The sequence below is a fragment of the Benincasa hispida genome, chromosome 8 (assembly GCF_009727055.1).
Source record: "Benincasa hispida cultivar B227 chromosome 8, ASM972705v1, whole genome shotgun sequence".
NCBI lineage: Eukaryota > Viridiplantae > Streptophyta > Magnoliopsida > Cucurbitales > Cucurbitaceae > Benincasa > Benincasa hispida.
Genome location: NC_052356.1, coordinates 39,411,833 through 39,434,566, shown reverse-complemented (window position 1 = coordinate 39,434,566; position 22,734 = coordinate 39,411,833). Strand labels below are relative to the sequence as shown.

The window sequence follows — 22,734 nt, the reverse complement described above, 5'->3', positions numbered from 1 at the left end:
TGCAATAGACATTAAAGAACTTTGAAGTTAACTTTTATGTTATTATAGATAATTCTGGACCAAAAGAATAACTCTAATTAATAAGACGAAAAGAAGTTAGATTGAAGATAAGACAAGAAAAATTGGGCTTTTGGGCCAACCCACACATTCGCTCATCCTCGTGCTTCATGGTCGAGAGCCATGCCGAAGGAGCTCAATTAAGGTATGATTTTAATTCATATCAACTCTCACATTTCTCCCTAATATATATTAATTCTTGCATTTAAATCAATCTCATACATGTGTAAAAGATATGCATTGACGATTTTAAGATGAAATTTTAATTAAATATAAATCATTCTACATATAAAAATTTAGGGTTTAAATTGAAACAATTTTTAATTTGACGTTGCAATTAATCACAAAACAAAAATCTGTAAAATTTAACCAAATATTTATGATGATTATTATTCGATTCTATTTTCAATCAATATTAAAGTACTTAATCTTTATAGCTAGTTTGAAGTTAATTCTTAAAAATGAGTTAAATAACCCGACAATTTTGAAAATTGAATTTGTTGAAAGAGCTGTCATGTAATACCCCATTTTGAAAAGTGACAATTGTGCATCATATTAATAGGGATTGATGTCAATTCTTATAAATCTCACTTTACTTTTACTTTAATTAGTTATATTTATGTTTATAAATTTATAGATTTTCATATATCTCTTTCAAACCCTTCTTTTGATAGTGGGACTTGGAAGACATTTAAAAAATCCACTGTGTTTATAGTTCTATGTTCTTTGAATTCACTAGTCTAAGATTTTAGTCAATTTTAAAGCTTAAAATCAAATAAACTTAGATTTATCATATATTATTTAATCTTATTAGTTTTTCTAAATCTATCAATTCTCCCCCACTTCTTGGACAACATACAACTTAAATAGAGTACTTTTTTCTTCGTTGTATCTTCTCTTCTATTGAGAGTCGTCTCTATTAAAAGGTTTTTTTTTTTTTTAAGTGTCATTTGTTTTTGTTTTTGTTTTTTTTTTTATAATAATTACTCTTATTTTAACTTCTTAATGATTTGAGTTAAACAACATTAAGTATTTGTACATCAAATTTAGAAAAACTATAGAGTAATATACTATGTTTATCGGGTTAAGAAATTTAATTTAAGAGAAATGAATTAATATACATCTTTTTTTTCATGCAAAAGTTATGCAAACAATGGATTGAGATTTTTAGCATTGGATTCAACAAGAAACAACCACGTGACATATAAATTTATAATATATATTAACAAAAGGGTTATTTTCAAATAAAGAAAAATGAGTTAACTTATTTACAAATATAACAAAATGTCATTGTTTACTAGTGATAGACCATGATGGACCGCGATAATATGTTATGGTTTATCGCGTTGTGTTAAAAGTTTATTGTGAGCGGTCTACCACTGGTAGACAATGACATTTTGCTATACTTGAAAATATTTTTAACAATTTTATCATTTAAAATAATTACCTTTAACAAAATTGATTTAAAAACAACAAAAAGTAGTTTTTTATATAACAAGACACCAAAATCATATTATATATATATATATATATATGGCTTCTTGCAGATTTGGCAAAATATGTTTAAAAAATTAGGCCTATAACTCAGATTGATTACTTTTGCAAAAAACAAGCTCAACCCACGTGGTACGCTTCATACACTATTGATATACACTTGATATACTTGATGCCCTTGATACACTACTGATATACACTTGATATACTTGATGCCTTTGATACACTACTAGTTTACGCCTAATACACTTGATACACTACTGATACACACTTGATATAATATTGATAGACACGTGATACACTTGATGTACTATTGATACATGTTTGAAAATGACTAGTTATTTAAGTGTTTTAAAAAAAAAACCATAAAAATGATTTTTTTGAAAAATATTTTTTTCTCTAATTATTCCAAATATGCCCAAATTATCAAAATGAGTATACTAAACTGAGTGTTAGTGAGTTTTAAGTTAAATCTCCCCAAACTATTGTACATCTGTACTTAAAAATGAAAGAAACAGCATCATTTAAAAAGGAAAAAAAACTACAAAAAGGATAAAAGAATGTAGCAAATACAGAAATGAAAGTAAATAATAACTCATCACTACAAGAATTTTGGGCTTTAATATCGGTTGAAAAAAGTGAAACCCGATGTATAATGTTGGTTTTTTTTTTAAAGCGGATCTTTAATGTCGGTTTTAAACTGACATTGTAGGGGTACCTTTAATGTCGGTTTTAAGACCCGCTTAATTTATCCTCTCACTTTCTATTTTCCCTCCATTTTTTAAATTTTTCTCTTTTCACTCTCACCCTATTTTCTTTTCCTCTCATTCTCATTCTTCCCTCTTCAGACCCTCTTCTTTCTCACTTATCTCTTCCAAACCCTTGTCATTCGTCCGTTAATCGTGGGTAAAGAGTCTGTCGTGGTATAGATCTGGCTTCCATGCAGGTCTATTCGTCGTGCAACTCGGATCTGCTGCTCGTTTTGTCGAAGTGCCACAGCTAACCCGGATTTGATCATGGATGAAGCTCGTTTTGTCTAAGTGCCACAGTTCAGATCTGCTGCTCCCTTTTCAGTTATTTTTCTGTGTCTTATACTCTTGGTTTGATAAATAAGCACCCAAACTTGATACGCTAATCATGTGTCTCCAGATCTGAAGTTCATATTCCCACGTGGTGTGTGCCGTCGTTCGCCGTTCGTCGTTCTTTTCCCTTGTTGCATGTCTCCAGATCTACTGCCGTTTGTCTTTGTCCACCGCGTTACCGTCCATATCAGTATGCTCTTATTCTCTTTCCTCTCTTAAACTCACAACAATTTTTGTTCTTATGTTTACGCTTCTCAACTGTTTGTGTAAATGTCTCAATGAAAGGCATTGGGTAGATGATCGTGCAGCAAATGAGCAGCGCCACACGATAAGGTAGACGATCATCTAGTAAGTGAGCGGCGCTACACGATGAGGTAGGCGATCGTGTAGCGGCCACTGGATGATCGTGTAGTAATGCGGGGAGCTAAACGATGAGGTAGACGATCGTATAGCAGATGCGCGGAGCTAAGCGATGCGCTAGACGATTGTGTAGATATGCGCGCGGCATTAAACGATGAAGAGTGACGCGCTAGACGATAAGCGTAGAAGCTAGATGATAGCGTTGAGCGTTAAAGCGATGCGCGAGCGCTAAGCGATAGACTACACGATGGCGCTACGCGATAGGCATGAGCGCTAGACGATAGTCGTGCTGCGTTAGATGATGAACAGACGTGCTACACGATAGGCGGAATGCTAAGCGATAGCCTGATGCGTTAGAGGATAAGGCGTCAACGCTAAAGGATGGAGGTAAACGATGGGCGCGGTAGTTAAACGATAGGCTATGCACGAGATCGTTGAGAGCGAGATCGTTTACTAAACGATTGAGCTACATGATGGGCCATTGAAGCTAAGTGATAGATGCAGGAACTAAATGATTTCTTTTGTATAATTAACCATTCCTTTTTCTTTCAGAAAGAAATGAAATTATGTTCAAATAAGCAAATATATCATGGTTAAAGGAGCCTATCCATCGCATATAGGCTTTAAGGACATCGTGGCATAACCGTCGAGGTAAAGTTGAGACCTAAAAGATCGAATGGAACAATACAAAGACAAGTAAATCCCTTATGAATTCCAAAGGACTCCTTATTAATTTTAATTAAGGGGATTCGTGATTCCAAGGGAAATAGACTACTCAAAAATTTCACATTGATTTTGTTTTTTTATGTTGTAATTGATATATTGAATAAAGAACTCAGAAAATTGAAATCAAAAAGCAAAAGAATCAATAAAATGTTGTTTGGTCTTAATTGAGAATTTGAGTAAAGAGTAGTTGAGGGGTTTCATAGAATTTGAAAATGGGAACTCATTTATTTGATGTAACTACTTGAGCCGGATGAAAAGAAACTTTCACGTCCGATTTTGAAAGAGGGAGATCCTATAGTATCCTATCCAAAATTTTCTTTTACTAGGCCCATAGCTAAAAAACCTACTTTCTTACGATTACGGGGTTCATTCGAATATGAAATCCAATCCTAGAAATACAACATCCCACTTTTTTTTACTACCCAAGGCTTCGATACATTTCGAAATCGAGAAATTTCTACCGGAGCAGGTGCTATACGAGAACAATTAGCCGATCTGGATTTGCGACTTATTATAGATTATTCGTTGGTAGAGAGACCACATGAAGGTATGTGCATAATTGAGAGCATATATATAAATATGTTTTTATTTGCTAAGGCTACCGTTGACTATTAAAGCAACCTTTGAAGACTATGAATTTGGATGCATTCCCTTAAAATGTGAATTTGGTAAAGACTCTATTTTATATTCATAGTCTCTTATTGCTTTAGGAGATAGCTGCAGGTATGGCGTCTTTGAGTTGTTTTGAAAGTTGTACTCTACATATGAATATTTACTAGAGCCTCTGCTATATTATGGCAGTTATAGATTCTCCTAGAGTAAAAAGCATTTTGATTTTGATGCATTGGCTTGACTCATAGCTTTAATAAGTTTTAGTTGATGAGTCTAACTTCATCGTTATGCTGCCGAAAATTTTCTATCGTCTTCGTATCTCATATCTAGATAACCAATTATACATATTCTCAATAAACATGGTTAGTTGAATATGAATTCTGATCACATTTTCACTTTCAATCCTTTGTCTTAAACCTTTTTTGTTTGTGATCCTTTGAACAACAGTGGTCAGACAAAGATGCCTATAACCAGACACTACTGAAGCTGGGAGGGGGGGGGGGGGTCTGTTCAAGAAGAATTATGAAGGGATCTATACTTACCAAGTAGAGAGGGACAACAAACTCATAATATTTGTAAAATCATAATGTTTGTATTACTTGTAATCTGTGTTTTCAAGGGCTGAATTATTGTACGGCCTTTTAAATTATAATTTTATAGCAGAATCTGCGGATTAAATGTAATAGATTTGCAATCCATACATAAATAATATGTCATAGCCACAATGTTCAATGATGATGTGTCATGTTATACTTTTTGACCGAAAAAATGGATTCGACAACGAAATTTTAAAAAAAGGACAACAATTGATAAAACGGACAAATTATGGGCTTCAATGTTAGTTTAAAGGGCTTCATTTGATTCTTAGGCTTCAATTGCAACCGACATTAAAGGGCTTTAATGTCGGTTGCAAATTTCATTAAAGCCCTTTAATGTCGGTTGCAACCGACATTAAAGACCTTCAATGTCGGTTTAAAACTGACATTAAAACTCAAAATTCTTCTAGTGCATATTGCTGCAAATAAAAGATAAAAAAAAAATATAAGAATTAATGAAAAAAAATACAAATATACTTTAAATGTGGTATATTAGTTCACTGATATACCAAAAAAGTAGATTTGTTAAAAGGATCAAATTTGAATGCGGAATAATTGAAAATTTAAAGTTGAAAATTTTACCATATCTACCATTTTTCATATGTTGAAGGTATGCCCCTAATTATACATTTTAGATTTGTCACTAATTGCAAATTATATATATATATATATATATAACACAAAGGTTAACTAATATCTTAAAACTATTGAGGTAAGACTCAAATTGGCTCATGAGCGCATCATATACGTAGTTATTTACAGGTTATTTATGCTTGTGTGACTATATATAAATTAGAGTTGTTTGAAAGTTTTGATGTCCCAAAAATAACTTAATTCAAATATTTATCCTACTATATATTAGTGTTAAAAAGGTGGGGGAAAGAAATCAATTTTAAAACCTTTAAACTTGGTTGTATCAATTAAGATTCTAAACTTTTAAATTCATCAAATAAGTGTTACAACTATTATCATCGATTCAATTTTTGTTAATTCATCCACTAATTTTAACTCTGAATCACGTAAAAAAAATATATAAACTCATTAATTGAAATTAAATAAATTTTTATACAAAATACATTTGATGAATGAACAAATTAACCGTCGAATAACTTTGTCAAAATTTATAAATGTTAACAAAAGAAAATCTAATATCATTTTTCTCTAAATTTTTATCAAATTTGTAATGTAGATATGTTTAATAGTTCAATGGATGCATAAATGAAATTTCTCCCAACCCAATTACGACATTTATTTTAGTGGTACAATATAATAAAAGTGGAAGATTTAAAGTTAAATTTGGTACAACTTAACATGTTTAGAATTATATTAATATTTTTATTAAAATATCATTTTAATCATTGTACGTATAATAAATCTTAAATTTAATTTTTAAAAGTCACTTTCTATTCAAATTAGTTCAATAATAACAATACTTTTTCATACAACAACGTATAATTTGTAGATATATTTTCAAATTTTATAGTAATAATATTAATAGATAATATTTTTTAAAAAATAATAATAAAGTAGATATATAAACTATTTTTTTAAAAAAAATTAGTCCAAAGTAGAATTAAATTTTTTTTTTTTAAAAAAAACCTTCAAAATATAAGATTAAAATGATATTTTATTTGATAGAGGTGAGATGGCCTGATGGGGATGGAGCCAAGAGGGATAATGGTGCCAAAAAATAGTGACGTGGCTTTCAGTGCTGTGGCAGTGTTGTTTGATCTCGAGATTGATGGCTTTTGATTTATTTATTTTATTTTTTTCTGGTTCCGTCGTGTAGTGTAATATAAAATTTCCCCCACGTGACAATCACACGTGTTCCTACTCCTCCTCCACACTTCTTGTAAAGTGTAAACAACTTTCCCGTCATCCATGGGATCCACATCATTTCACTGCTTTTCTAAAGTGATCACTTTTTATGACTATAATACAGTACAATAATAAAAATTAGGTTTAAATTTTATTTTGATCTCACAATTTTAAAGAATATTTTATTTTGGTTCTTATTTTTTTTTAAGTACGTATTTTAGTTTTTGAACTTCAAATATATTTTTTTTTAATTTTTAAACCTTTAAAATTGTTTGCTTTAACTTAAATTCTTAAAAAATGTTTATTTTAGTTCTGCTTTATTAAGATTTTGTTAACTTTTTTAATAAATGACGAGGTGATTTGTATTTTTTGATGACTAAACTACCAAGTTACTTCCGTTAAAAAAATTTAGAGTTTCAATTTTAAATAAAGTGGCAAAACGTGAGGATTTAAAAGATACTTTTAGTTCAAAATTTTGAATATTGACATTTTACTTCAACGTCACTTTGCTCAATATATTTGAAGCATAATCATCTAAAAATACAAGTTCTCTCACATTTTTGTCGAAAAGTTAACATAGTTTTAATAGTAGGGAATAAAGTAAACACTTTTTAAAAGTTTAGAGATTAAAATGAATGCTTTTGAAAGTTTTGAGTACCAAAATAGAATAAGATTCAAAGGTTCAGGAACTAAAATAGAATTTAAACCTAAAAATTAACAAATAAGTAAATTACAAATTTAGATCTAGGTAAGAATAATTTGATTTATATTTATTTCTTTCTACTAAAATAGTTGGTTAGTTTTTTTATGACAAAATTTGAGTAATTTATTTTTAAATTCAAATTGTTATATAAAATCAACAATAATAAACAATTTAGTAATAAAGTTAATTATTTAATTAAAATTTGCAATTAGTGATTTAGATTAATTAATTTTTTTAAAAGAAACCGATCCCTACGAATTTCTCGCGGGAAATCCCAGTTCGATCCTTGTAGAAAATTTCACGATGATGAAAAATGAAATGAGGAGTGGGGATAGGGACAAGGAATGACATTACTGGCCTCGCTGTCCATGGGCCCCGCTTTGTCCATGGACATCTCTACATGTTCACAACTTCGTGATTTGAATTCATTTTATTGTACTAGAAAAAAATGTCACGACATGATATTTGCCTTTTTTTTCTCGAAAAATGAAGTTTTTTTACCATTTGCTGACGTGAAATTTGAGTAGAATTAACCTAATGAATCCCTCGACCACATGATTGGCGCTCTCCTCTCTCTTCTCTCACATATCGCTCTCCTTTTCCATTTTTTTCTCACCATCTGATCTCCGATCTCATCTCCAACCTTTAATCTTGTTCTCTGGCAATTGATCTCCCTCTACAACACAAATCGAAAAGAGGGAGAAGAAGAAGCTGGCCGAAGTTGCTTGTGTGAACTTGTCTGAGTTGGTTGAGTTGTCTCATTGAGGTTAATCGGATGCCAGAGAAGAAGAGTACCAAATGAGAAAGAGGTGGAGGAAGAAGCGGAAAGAAAAGAAGAGGAAGGGAAAAAAAATGTAAAATTTCTTAAGTTTTAAAAATAGAAAAAAAATCATTTTGAGTCTTTTAATCAATTGTTTTAGTTTGTTCTTTTACATTAATCAGTTTTTTTTTTTTTTTTTTCAAAAAACAAAAGAGTGAAGAAAAACTGGCCCCACATTGATTCCCTAATCTCTCCACCCGATACGCCAAACTCTGACTTCTCATAAACAAAGCAAATGAGTACTGACAAAATTTATTCCAATTCAACCTTTCTTTCAGACGTTAATTAAAATTATAATTACAATTGTACTAAAACTAAATTAATTATCCTTTTTTTCTCTTTAATTTTTCAGTTATCCATATGTTCAAAAGTAGAGGTGTTAAAAAAAAATCTAGTGATCAAATAATTGATTTTTTTTAATTGGGTTGAAATATTTTTTTTAGATTGGTTCGTGAATTTACCTAAAATGAGATTGAATTATTAATTTTAATTCAATATATAAAAATAATTATATAAATATACTAACATTTTTCTTATTTTTAAAACAAAAATTTTAATGAATGACCCAAGTAACTCGAACAAACCTAATTTAAATGTTTTATGAGTTGGGTTCATCATTTAGTAAGAGTTATTTAGTTTGAAGAAATTTATCATCTAAATAATTGAGTTAGGTCTAAAACTCTAAAAAGCATTTCAACCCAATTCACGCACCTCATTCAAAAATTCAGTACTTTTTATTTAATAATTATTAAAATCGCTCATTTTTGCCAACTCAAGCAAGAGCATGACCAATTTAGTTAGATATCTCCCATTGATAGATTCGTAGTTAAATTTTTTGAATCTATATTTTTTAGTTCAACAATAAATAAGTGATTTAAACTTTTATTTTAGTCCATTAAATTATGCTTAAATTGATATATTCATTAAACATTTAACTATATTAGTTAGGATTTAGAAGTACAACTATCCATGATATATTTAGAGTGCAACAAAAACTTGACAAATCAAACCGATTCACTTATTTGATTTGATTTTTAGTATAAAATCGGAGGTCATGAATTTGAATTTGGAGAAAACCAAAAATTATTGACTCGAAAAGTATCAATTATTATGATGTATATTTGTTATTTAGAAAAGTGTTGAAGAAATAAAAACTAAAATGTTCAATTTCAATCCGTGAAAAAAAAGGATAGAAACAATTTTAATTTGAACCTGGAAAAAAAACCCAATTCAAAACGAAAGTGGAGGTAAAAATTTTAAAATTATAAGAAAAAAGAAAATATAAAAAATCGATAACCAAATCAACAATAAACCAAACTAGATAAAAATAAATTTATTGGTTTTGTTCACACCGATTTGGATCCCTTTCTTTATAAAATTGATTGATTTGGTTTGGTGATTGATTGACTCCAGAACCGAAAAAATTAAACTGACTTTTACTCCTACCTACCCAACTAAAATTAATGTGTACTATGCCATGAACATATTAGCTTAACTTAAATGTATAAAAAGTTGAAGGTTAAAATTATAAATTTAGCCTTAAATTTTTAATTGAGAGTTTGACTACAAGATACACTCATTGATTAGAGGCAAGAAGTTGACTAAGGGATCTATTGATGCCAACTTAAAGGGTTATTGTTCAACGGATAAAAGTTTTCTAAGAGTCCAAATTGACGAAAAGGTTTGACACCTTAACATCAGTTCTTCAACACTTTGTGAATTGGATTGTAGTATATTTCGAGGGTTGGGTTGGGTTCGCCCATTAAAATAGTATGTGAGTTGAGTTCAGAACGCTGGACATTAAGATAGAACTATATTTAATTTTGTTTTATCATTAAAATATGTAGAATTTGTCGCATTCCCTATTTGCTAGATCCAATCTGAATTATATAATTTATCAGTACATGAAAATTAAAAAAAAAAAAAGAAAATATAAAGGTTCGAATCATTTTTATTCTCTTTTGAATTTTTATATTTTTAATTTAATTTACATTGGTAAAAAGAAGTATACTATTACAAATGTGAACTAAGAATCATTGAGAGTACAAACAAAGTCAGTCCTACATTAGTTAAAGAAGGAAATAATCATAAGTATATAAATGGGGACAATTATTTCCATTGATATGAAATATTTTAGATGATTTCACTTCTAAAAATAAAACTATAAGATTTTTTTTTTTAATCTAAAATAGGCAATATCATACTATCATAGAAATAAGTACGGATTTCTTTGTCCAAACCCTAATTCAGAAAATTTCTCCTGTTGAGAAAACCATGTGCATAATACATATCATTGGGTGAAGGCATATGACCTATTTATTTATTATTATTATTATCCAATTGAAATTAAACAAAGAGAAAATGGTGATTGGTTTAATTATTCCTTGAAGTAGGAAGAGAACCACACCTTTGAATTAAAGTTAAGATTCCCTTACCAACCCCCATCTATCTCTAACATGTGGAGAATTATAACCTATCCTTGTTTAATATTTTAATAACATCGAGGTTAAATCACAAGTTGAGTATATATTTATTTCCTAAACTTTTTAAAATATTTAATAAGTCTTTAAAATTTCAATCGAGTATCAAATAAATCTTTAAATTTTAAAAATTGTATAATAGATTCTTAAACTTTCAATTTTATAAAAGTTTCTAAACTCTAAAAAGTGTTTAATTGATCCTTAAACTCTAAATTTTGTATCCAATATAAAATTCAATTTTATATCTAATAGATCAATTATCAAGGATTTTGAGATGCAAAATAAAAGAAAAAATTAGAGATTTATTATTTACCTTTTAAAGTTTATTAACCAAATAGACCAAACCTAAAAGTTTAGAGACTAAAGGTGTGTATAAATAAGTGTTTAATTTTAAAAATAAGTTATTTTGGAAGAAATTGGAATGTTTGAGAATCACTCACAATAGTTTTTCAAGTGTATTTTAATCAATTTTTATCAAATGTGTTTAAATAAAACGAGTCTTTTGAAAAACTATTTTTTCTCAAGTCAATTCAAACGGGCTCTAAACTTACGGTTTAATTTAAAATGAATTATTATATTATCAATACAAAATGTCAACCTAGTTTGATTTATTAACATCGACTATTAATAGAGACCACTTGGTTTGTAATAAATAAATCACAAAGTCAATTAATTCTAAGTTTCAACAAATACTATAGCATCAACTTGAGCTTAGCTCCACCAGAATTAACATGGTCTCTTTTTCTAAATGGTGGAGGTGTGATTTCTTATTCTCATTATTATACAAAAAAAAAAACACTATATAAACCAAAGTGAGTCGAGTCTAGTGATAATTGACATGTACTATCTTTTCTATCGGAGATTTGATCTCATCCTATCTATTATTGTTCTGGCAAACAAATATCATATGAAATGGACAGAATTTTATTTAAATTAAACACCCAACCCACATGTTATTGAATTAATAAAAAAAAAAAACAGTTCAAATTTCTCAGTCTACTTATGTACTATATTTTAGATTATGCAGACATTTTAACATATATTTTGAAAAGAAAATCAAGATCTAAAGAAAAATGATAAATAAAGAAGGAAATGGTTGGGTGAGGCGGCGAAAATAGCGATTCATACTGGGCAACCTTGTATATAAAGAGGTCCTCCAAAGTCGGAAAAATTGCTCGCAACCAATTTTCGACGTCAACAGAGAGGGAGAAGCGCTGACAGTTCCTTCAACAACCTGCTGTAGCCGTGGAATGCAGCAAAGAGGAAGACTAAACAACCGAAGATCCAGGAGCTTTTCTAGATCCCGCCTCGCCGTTGAGGGTTCATAGGCTTGCCTTGCTTAAATTCCTCCTCCACTCCTCATTCGCACTCTTTCAATCTCGCTTCTAATCGACATCAATGGCTTCTGTTAACAATGGCGGTAAAACTCGCCTTCTCTTTCTGCTCTTGTTCGTACATTCTCCCTGTTTCTGTTCTAATATATTTTTTTTCTTATTCGATCGGTTGCTTTTGTGTTTCATAGGACAAGAGCGCGAGGTGCAGAAGAACTACTGGATCGAGCACACTGCGGATTTGACTGTGGAGGCCATGATGCTTGACTCTCAAGCCTCTAATCTTGACAAAGAAGAGCGACCTGAAGTAATGCTTCTCGCTGCGTGTCCTTCATTACCTATAGCTTCATTTTTACTGTTTGAATTGATTATTTGGTTCGATGGTAGGCGTTGTCGTTTTATCTGGTTTTAGATCCGTCTTCTCGGTCTTTACTACTAGAATTCGATTGGAACGACTCTTTACATAGTAGAATAGAATGTTACATCTTCTTCCGATGTTTAGTACCGTAGGTTTTGAAAAATCTCCTTCCCGATTTCCAGTAGCATAGTTTAGAATTATTCCATTAATGTAGCTGGCTGATTCGCTTCCTTCGTTGAATCTTAGGATTCTATGAGTTGGACTTGGAAACGGAGTCATTTCGTACCTTAAGTTTCTCCACTTCTATTTTTTAGCTGCGGAAATGTAAGTTGTGGTGTACATAAGTGTTTAGTTTTGCAAAGTTCTTAAACTGTTCATCCGTAGGTACTTTCCTTGCTTCCTCATTATGATGGCAAAGCTGTCTTGGAACTTGGAGCTGGAATTGGCCGTTTTACTGGCGAATTAGCCCTGAAAGCTGGCCATGTTATTGCTCTAGATTTCATAGAGACTGCTATAAAGAAGGTAAGGTTGAAAATCCATTTCATATAATGTCAAAACGTGACTGTCGTTATATACTTGCGTGTAATTATTTTGTAACTTATCACCTTAATGTTCTAACTGTAGAATGAAAGCATCAACGGCCACCACAAGAACGTCAAGTTCTTATGTGCCGACGTGACATCTCCAGAGCTTAGCATTTCTGATGAGTCTATTGATTTGATATTCTCAAATTGGCTGCTCATGTACTTATCTGATAAAGAGGTATTACTTAGCTTTCGGTGCTATGGTAGCCACTGGATGCATGCTGCATGTGATTAATCTTCGATTTACTAATTATCAATGACTTATAATGCGTTGTTGGTGGAATTAGAAAATCAGAAAGTCAGAAATTGGTTTGGACCTCTGTATATGTATGATTTGTGGTTGGTTATTTGTTCAAATTGAATTATTTAGAGTTGTTTTCTAATTGAGGGCATAAAAATCCAGAACCAAGCTTTCCTCGGAAGAAAAATGCTATATTAGCCTATTACCTAGATTGAGGAAGCTGTGGCTAATTTTTAGTTCGACCTAATAGCGAACTGAACTATATATGCGTTTTTTTGTGCTATTGAACATCTCACACTCAGTTTGGTTTGTTCAAATACACACAGAATTTCCCTTAAAAAAAAAAGTAACAGTAATAACAACACAGAATTTGGCTAGCACAAACTATTTCAGATTTCTTTTTGGGTATTCAGATGGCACAAAGAATTTCAGCTTTTTTGCCTTTTCCCTTATTACTTTCTGTATGCACGTGCCAGATGTTTTTATCAATTGTATTTCAGGTTTTCTTGTTTTTCCTTGTAGCTTTCTGTATGCACATGCCACATGTTTTTATAGATCTATTCTATTTATCTACTGGTCTCTTTTTTTATTAGGTGAAATTTCATTAAACTATTTTCACTCTGGCCTACAAATTTCTACTATCAGAGATATTGTTCATTAAATCCTTGAGTTTAGTTTTTTGCAATCTTTGTTAGATTGAGCCTGTTTATTATTTATTTTCCTTTCAAGAAACTGATTTATTGTTATAACTATAGGTGGAGAATTTGGCTGCAAGGATAATTAAATGGTTGAAGGTTGGTGGATATATATTCTTCAGAGAGTCGTGTTTTCATCAGTCTGGAGACTCTAAGCGCAAATACAACCCAACACATTATAGGGAACCCAGATTTTATACAAAGGTCATATTCGTCTACTTTTTTATTGGTTTCTTTAGTTTTTACTCCTTTGAACCCTTTGTTTTGTGTGGATTAACTATATGACAATGACTACCGTTTCCTATTGTGTTCAACTTCAACAGATTATCATCATACAAAAAACTGATAGTAATAAAATCAAAAGATTGTCATCTGATTGTGCTGTGCTGAAACTATGATTAAAAAGAATAATGTATAATGAACAATTCACATATGCATTAGTCCTGATTATATAGCTTATAAAGAAAATGTTTTTCCAGGTTCATAATCCTGAACGTATCTTTAGTCATAAAAGACTGCATCAGCGAACATTTTCTGATTCAAAATGGATTTTAATTTTACTATACATATGATTATGTAGTTGTCACTTGAAGTGCTTGACCTTACATCCTTGCCATCACTTTTATTTCTCAAGATTGTACAAGACAAGTATGTCTGATGATGTGTGCTAGGTTGACTTCATATTTGGTTTTGCGTGTGAAGTTTTTCCATTTGTACTTATTACGTGGCATATGAGTGCTTAGAATTTAGCATATGGCATTCCCAGCATGAACCTTTCTTTACATCATTTGCAGATTTTTAAGGAATGCCAAATGCGTGATGAGTGTGGAAACTCCTATGAATTATCCCTTGTAAGCAGCAAATGTATAGGGGCGTACGTACGAACTAAGAAGAACCAAAACCAGGTACTTGCAAGTGGAATTTGGTCTCATTGTACTTTTTTATGTTTCTTAATGTTTATTACTAACAATCTTAATGTTTGCATCGACAATCCATTTTACATCTTTCTGTATTTTTTATCACTTTTTTGACATCCCCCCAGGTTATCATTGTTATTTTTCATCTTTAGATGGGGTCGACTGTTTGGTTCACTTGTTTTTTGGAAGTTGGAACATATTGTATCTTTGAATATTTCATTTATCAATGAAATGATTTCTTATGGAAAAAAAAAAAGTTCATTACTAACAAAATGCACATTTTGTTTTTACATAGATTTGCTGGATATGGCAGAAAGTCTTTTCACAGGAAGACAAAGGATTCCAGAGGTTTTTAGATAATGTTCAATATAAATGTAATGGAATACTGCGCTACGAGCGTGTATTTGGTCAAGGTTTTGTAAGTACAGGAGGAATTGGTAAGCCTTATTGTTAAGCCTCTTCTTGTACTCTGCTGCCATTATCTTCTTTTCAATGCTATTTAGATGATTTTCTATATTTATGTCAGCACATTGCAATTTGAGTATGTTTTGGTTAATATTTTGTCCACACGAATCTTGGTTATTTTAAGGTTTATATTATTATGATCTACCAATCTCTACTTGTATAATTTTTCCTGAGTGGAAATCTATCATAGTTGATAAGTGAAATTAGTCTATTTTGTACGAAAGAATCTATATTAGCTCATAATAGTGAGAAGTCAGGCTTGTAAATGTACATAGGTTCTCTTCTTTCATTGTTTATTAGCTCATTATATATATTTTATTTCAAATTCTAAAAGTTTTTGGGAGCAGATTAGAGAAAAAAATATATATACGTAAGAGATTAGTCTATGAATATATTGAATTGACGAAAAACCTAGGGGAAAATGCCTCAAACTCCTTCCTTGACTTAGCCCACGACAAATTAAATCAATGAGCCATTGGACTTGGCCTCGTGCGCAAACCATAAATGCACTTAGTGGTATGGACTCCTGTCACCTAGGCATCTTTTATTATTTGATTAACTATCTCAATAGAGTAGGGTGAGTTAAGATAATCTGTTGAAGCATCTGAAAGCCAAATGTTATTGTTTATGCTAGACAAATATAAGCTTCTCGAACCTGTGAACCAAAGGGTCCTTTATTGTTTAATCTATTTACATTTAATTGTTATTCATCAAGTCTACCTTTTTGTTTATGTAGAGACCACCAAAGAATTTGTTTCAAAGCTAGAATTGAAGCCTGGTCAAAAAGTCCTAGATGTTGGTTGTGGCATTGGGGGAGGTGACTTTTATATGGCAGAGAACTTCGATGTCGAGGTTGTTGGAATTGATCTCTCCATCAATATGATCTCTTTTGGTCTTGAGCGAGCCATTGGACGCAAATGCCCAGTTGAATTTGAGGTTGCTGATTGTACCACAAAAACCTATCCTGATAATACTTTTGACGTGATATACAGCCGGGATACAATCTTACACATTCAAGTAAGAAAAATCTCCATATTCCTCGGCAACCTCATTTTTAAATAGCATTCATTTATTTTTTTTCTAGTTCTCATTCATAAAAATATGGTTGAGCTGGTTGACAATTTCCGACTCAGTAATTGTTATTAAAAAACCAATCCCGTTTCTGGCCTGAACACTCAAGGATATATTAAAAAAAAAAAAAGACTAACTTCATTCTCTCTTTTATGCATTTTTTTCCTGGAAATTACCAGAATGGTTTATCATACTATATAGCGATGTTTCAATATGGTAATCCTGCTATATATGTCACTCTGTAATTGGTTATTTAAAGTATTTGCTTTTCCTTTTCTCTCTCTTTAGAGTCTCTTCATACCCAAAATTCCTGAACTATTGATCTATTGCAGGATAAACCTGCGCTGTTTAAAACTTTTTACAAGTGGTTGAAGCCAGGAGGTAAGGTTCTCATCAGTGATTATTGCAGAAGTGACGGAACTCCGAGTGAAGAGTTTGCTGAGTATATCAAGCAGAGAGGATATGATCTACACGACGTAAAAGCATATGGTCAGGTAAGTTCAACGACATCTCATTCAACTCTTGTATGGTTAGTAGTTGCTCTTGATTTCTTAGCATGCAAGCTCATTATGGATTTTTATTTCTTCCAACAGATACTTCAAGATGCTGGCTTTGACGACGTCATTGCAGAGGATCGCACTGATCAGGTATTAATAGTTTCTTCATTGATCCGTAATAGTTACAATTACAAGTATATGTCATCGTGCTTTCGTATCTAAAATGCTGCTTCATGTTTGTGCCTTTCAGTTCATTCGAGTTTTGGAACGTGAACTAAGTACTATAGAAAAGGAGAAGGAGGAATTCATTCGGGATTTTTCTGCGGTGAATTTTCACTTCTTTTGTTTTCTTCTCAATGCTTGGTAATATTTTCTTTTGTTTTTAGTGTTATTTTCCCTCATTCATTTGGGATTGAATTCAATTCAGGAGGACTACAACGAAATAGTCGATGGTTGGAAAGCAAAACTAGTCCGAAGCTCCACTGGTGAGCAAAGATGGGGACTCTTCCTTGCCAACAAGAAGTGATTATAAAATTTATGTTATATTTTGCTGTTTGTTGTTATCCATTTGAAATCATTTCCAAACGTAACTAGTTGTTTCGAAGTACCTTTCATTTTCATTTGATACGAACATTTCCTTTTAGAATAATTAAACAATGAGTTTAGAAAACAATTTCTCATTCTATCCACATTTTAATTCTCTCTTTCATCATATTCTTGATAGAGAGTTACTTGGCCATTTTCTATCTAAATTAGCCATGATAGGGGAAAATCAGCAGGTTATGTGGCACCACGTGAAAAATGATTGCGATCCAGTTAGCAGCCAAGTATCTCTTTTTTGTGTATCATGAAAAAAAAAAAAAATACATTGGCTTTAGTTTAGTTGTGTATGTAATTTGATTTGGGCTATTTGAAGGGATTTTTTTGGGGGGAAAAAAATTCATTTTATGATTAGTCACTGAATTGGACCACGAATATTAGACGGTATGGTGGGGGAAAAGATTCTCTGCTTTTTGTCCACCAGACCTATGTATTTTCTCATTCACATGTGAATTTTTATTTAAATTTTCCATTGTCTCACCTTCACATACACCTCTACAAGTTAAAGTTACAAGTTTTCATGTCACACGTGTCACCCTTTTACAAGTTAGTCTCATTTAAAAGTCCACCTCGAAAAATTTCCTTCACCAATTGGATATTTATCCTCCTAATTACCCTAATTGGTAATCGTTCTAGGACGTGAAAATTCGAGCCCGAAGATTCTGATTTCTGGTGACAATGTTAATTAATTATTTTTTGAAGTACGGGACAGAGCAGACAAGTTTTTGTGTAGAGGTCTAAAAGTAGAGACAGGCAAGATCAAGATTGACCTAAAACCTTCTTGTGTATTTTCTTTAAAAAAATTAATTTATGAATCATCAACGTTAACAATTTGGCACAATATTCTGAATGACATTCTCTACTTTTTTCAAGAGGAAAAAGAAGAAAATATGAAAGCATCATTTATCCTTTAATTTACTTGCAATCCTTTGTTCTAAATCGATGGAACTTGCTCTAATTCCCAAAAAAATCATTACTTGGCCATTTCAAGTTGGTTGATGAGCAATTTTAGAGTTTCAATTCTCAAGTAACTTTGGAGATTAGAGAAAAGGTAAAAATTTCACTTCATTGATATGTTTTTAAGTTGTCAACTTTTATATTTCATAGCACATCAACAACTTGGAAAATGGGAACAAACATGATACACAAGACGGATTCTTTCATATTTGAAAATGAGATTTGCTATCACAGTCTGCAACAAATAGGACTTCAATAACTCCAAAACCCAATAATTTAGAGAAAATAATTTAAACACACCTAGAACTTGAGACGTTACAACTATATTACTACATAACTATTTGTCCCCGCTGCCATAACTTCAGAACTGAAAAATTTACTTATATAGTACCGTTGGATCGTATGACACAGAATCACAAACAACTTGAACATACATATGGTTAATTTTCGACATCCTCAACATCATCTTCATAGTCAATGTCTTCATCAGCTGTGGCATCTTGATATTGTTGATACTCAGCAACAAGATCATTCATATTGCTTTCTGCTTCAGTAAACTCCATCTCATCCATTCCCTCTCCAGTATACCAATGCAAGAAGGCCTTCCTTCTAAACATGGCTGTGAACTGCTCACTCACTCTTCTAAACATCTCCTGAATTGAAGTTGAGTTTCCAACAAAAGTGGAAGCCAATGGGAACCCTTTAGGTGGAATGTCACAAACACTAGATTTCACATTGTTTGGAATCCATTCTACAAAATAAGAAGAGTTTTTGTTTTGCACATTCATCATCTGCTCGTCGACTTCTTTTGTACTCATTTTACCTCGAAACATAGCAGATGCTGTTAGATATCGACCGTGGCGTGGATCAGCTGCACACATCATGTTCTTAGCATCCCACATTTGTTGTGTCAGTTCAGGAACTGTTAGTGCTCTGTACTGCTGTGATCCACGAGAGGTCAGAGGTGCAAATCCAACCATGAAGAAGTGAAGTCGAGGGAAAGGGATTAAGTTTACTGCCAGTTTTCGGAGATCAGAATTCAGCTGGCCAGGGAATCTCAAACAACAGGTAACTCCACTCATTGTTGCTGAAATTAGATGGTTCAAGTCCCTAACTGATCAAAAGAGTATAATGAAGATCAAATTCTTGTAACTTGTGGAAACTACAATTAAATGCTTCCATTTGTTTAAAATTTAAGATACTTACAACTTGGGGTTGTGAGTTTGAGGGTCCTAAAACAAATGTCATAAAGTGCTTCATTGTCAAGTACCATACATTCATCAGCATTCTCTACCAATTGATGTACTGAAAGAGTAGCATTATATGGTTCCACAACAGTGTCTGAAACCTTTGGAGATGGAAACACTGAGAAAGTCAACATCATTCTATCTGGATATTCTTCTCTGATCTTGGAGATTAGAAGAGTCCCCATTCCTGATCCTGTTCCACCTCCAAGTGAATGACACACTTGAAACCCTGAAAAGTTTGAAAAATGATAGACAAAACTTCTTTAAAGAGCTAACTAGCAAAATTAAACTCAACTTTGTTTATGAACTATGAAGTTGATTTGGAGAATAAACTGACAAGGACAACAAAACTTCCATTTATCTCTACAATAATAATGATATTGTCCACTTTAGGTATATACCTTCGTGGCTTTGTTTTTGGAACCATCCAAAAGGCCTCAGTACCAATGTACCAATATAATTGTCCTCACTTATATAACCATAATCACTTCCTTCTCTAATCAATGGGGACTTTATGTGCACTTTTAACATGAACCTGTTTTATACATCATTCACATCTCCTATCTTTTCAGGAAAGTTTTTACTTTTTGTGGAGGGTTAGATTTAGATCTATTTATCCCGGCCTAATCCCTTGATAGAATTCTAACCTTGTATCAAGACCTATGAACTCGAGACCATTGAGTAATGTGGTATGGTAAAAGAATGAAGAATCCTACTAGCTAGCTAGAGCTAAGGAGCAGCTAATGATATTGACAAATTAAAAGCCGGTTTGTCAATTCAAGAACACTTCTCTAGTTATGTGAATCATATTTATGTCTTTTCTTTTACAAATCTTAAATCATTTTTCAGATTATGAAACCAAAAGCTCTCTTTTATTATTGTTGGTAGCCAGTACCGAGAAAAGAAATAGACCTTTATTTTGAACTAAAAGAACATCAAAGAACCTATGTTGGGGATCCATAATAAGCATTGAAAATCAAATGTTTCAACCAATGCAGGCAGAATTTCAATAAAATCATCCCAATGACTACATCCAACGACCGACATGTTTGGAAGTGATTTTTGTTATGTTTCAATTCCCTTCAAAAATGTGTTTTTCATCATTTAAAATCAATTTACCGTTTAATTTTACAATTTATGACTATAACTGAGATGTATGAGTTTAAACTTAAAACAGAGATGGAGAATTGGTTATTTACCCTGAAGAGAATCACAATTCTCAGCTTCTTTCCTGACAACATCAAGCACTGAATCAATAAGCTCTGCACCTTCTGTATAATGGCCTTTAGCCCAATTGTTGCCCGCACCGGATTGCCCAAACACGAAGTTATCTGGTCGGAAAATCTGCCCGTATGGCCCTGTCCTAACGGCATCCATTGTTCCTGGTTCGAGGTCCATCAGCACCGCCCTCGGCACGTACCTTCCCCCACTTGCTTCATTGTAATACACATTCGCTCTCTCCAGCTGCAATTCTGAATTTCCAGCGTACCTGTCAAAGGCGGAGTTGGAAATTCTCTTTTATGTACGATTGAAGCAAATTAGAGGGGAAAAAACATCGTTTCTAGACAAGTTATTCGATAAAGTCGCAATAATATGACTCTCATAATAACTGTTGAACGTAAATTATAAAATCTGTCGGCCTGATTGGTACCTGCCGGTCGGGTCGATACCGTGCTCGTCGCAAACCACCTCCCAGAACTTCGAGCCAATTTGGTTCCCACATTGCCCTCCTTGAATGTGCAGAATCTCCCGCATTTTCGCTTTGTGGCCGAGGGCAAAACCGGAGCACTGTGATCTATTTTTTCAACGGCCAGGGGCAGTACCGGGACGAGAAAAAGAGTAGTGGAGGAGTTCGTTATTTATATTAACGGATTGGAATGATCTGACGGTGGAGATTAGAGGAGGGAATAATCATCGAACGGACCAGACATGTCCGTCCGATGAGACATGCAGTTTGACGGTTTATTAAATAGTGGAAAATATGGTAACCATTTGTCGGCCTTTCAACTACTCTCGCCGGCCGAAAAGGGCTTTAGCTTTAAAAGGATATTTAAATGCCTAAAAAAAATTATATTTCCTCCCCCCTTTTGAGTTTATAAATTATTGGTGTGTATATATATATATATTGTTAATTCTAGCATAATTCAACTAATCAAGACATTAGTTTAGTTTTGAAGTTATAGATTTTTGAAACATTCTCCCATTTATGAATACAATACATGAAAAAAAACTCAATCCAATTTTTTAGTTTTCAATCACAATAATACTTAAAAATAGACATAACTTCTGTAAAAATAAACGTAATTTAAGAATGTTGTATATAATGCCACATTGATAAACAGGTCCTTATGGATATTTTTTTAGAGATGAAATTGAAATTAAAAGTAAAACATATAATTATAAAACTATAATTTTAAAAAGTAGGTATAATTACTTCAGTTAAATGAACGAAATTGGAATTGATGCTTTCTGGTGAATAGTGGCTAAATTTGGTCATAATTATTAAAATATAAACTTGATTTGTTATTCGTTGGCAGATCTAAAATTTATTCGTTGTGCTGTGAAAATCACTGTCTTGAAAAAAAAATACGACACGACCGTGGTGTGAATCATTTTTGTCGATTGCTCCTCAAAGTTAATTCAACATCCACCATCAGACGTGCACTCGTGAGGAAGAAGAAAAAATCAGTAAGCTTTATTATAGATTTGCTTTTGTAAAAGCAATGGAGAAGAAGAAGACCAACATTTTTATTTTAATATATTAAGGGTTTTATGGTCTAAAAAAGATAAAATGAAAAGAAATCAAACTATTTTTTTTTCCACACAAGCATAGTTGCTCCAACCCACCCACAAGTTTGTTCGACCAAATGAACAATGACAACACGTGTGGAGAATATCCTTTACTCCAACCTTTTCCACTTTTGTAAGTCCAGTGGTCAAATATATATATCCTCTAACCACTCCTTAATTCATCAATGTGGGACAAGTGAAAAGTGCAACTCCCATGTATTTTTGTAGGCCTT

The 22,734-nt window shown here is 32.2% G+C and overlaps 2 protein-coding genes across 2 annotated transcripts; one reads left to right on the top strand and one right to left on the bottom strand.

The window, feature by feature from the left end:
* Window positions 1-11,805: 11,805 nt before the first annotated feature.
* On the top strand, window positions 11,806-17,612 carry LOC120083479 (phosphomethylethanolamine N-methyltransferase-like). Its single transcript, XM_039039248.1, has 12 exons — window positions 11,806-12,168; window positions 12,271-12,386; window positions 12,822-12,959; window positions 13,062-13,199; window positions 14,018-14,161; window positions 14,752-14,862; window positions 15,170-15,311; window positions 16,076-16,356; window positions 16,743-16,904; window positions 17,004-17,057; window positions 17,158-17,232; window positions 17,335-17,612. Exons 1-12 carry the CDS (start codon window positions 12,147-12,149, stop codon window positions 17,431-17,433), a joined length of 1,482 nt encoding a protein of 493 aa, XP_038895176.1. The 5' UTR covers window positions 11,806-12,146; the 3' UTR covers window positions 17,434-17,612.
* Window positions 17,613-18,664: 1,052 nt separating this feature from the next.
* Window positions 18,665-21,525, bottom strand: LOC120083480 (tubulin beta chain-like). Its single transcript, XM_039039249.1, has 4 exons — window positions 21,363-21,525; window positions 20,911-21,200; window positions 19,671-19,940; window positions 18,665-19,578 (listed from the first exon to the last, which is right to left on the bottom strand). The coding sequence occupies exons 1-4, from the start codon at window positions 21,464-21,466 to the stop codon at window positions 18,905-18,907; spliced, it is 1,338 nt and encodes a 445-aa protein (XP_038895177.1). The 5' UTR covers window positions 21,467-21,525; the 3' UTR covers window positions 18,665-18,904.
* Between the last annotated feature and the right edge of the window lie 1,209 nt (window positions 21,526-22,734).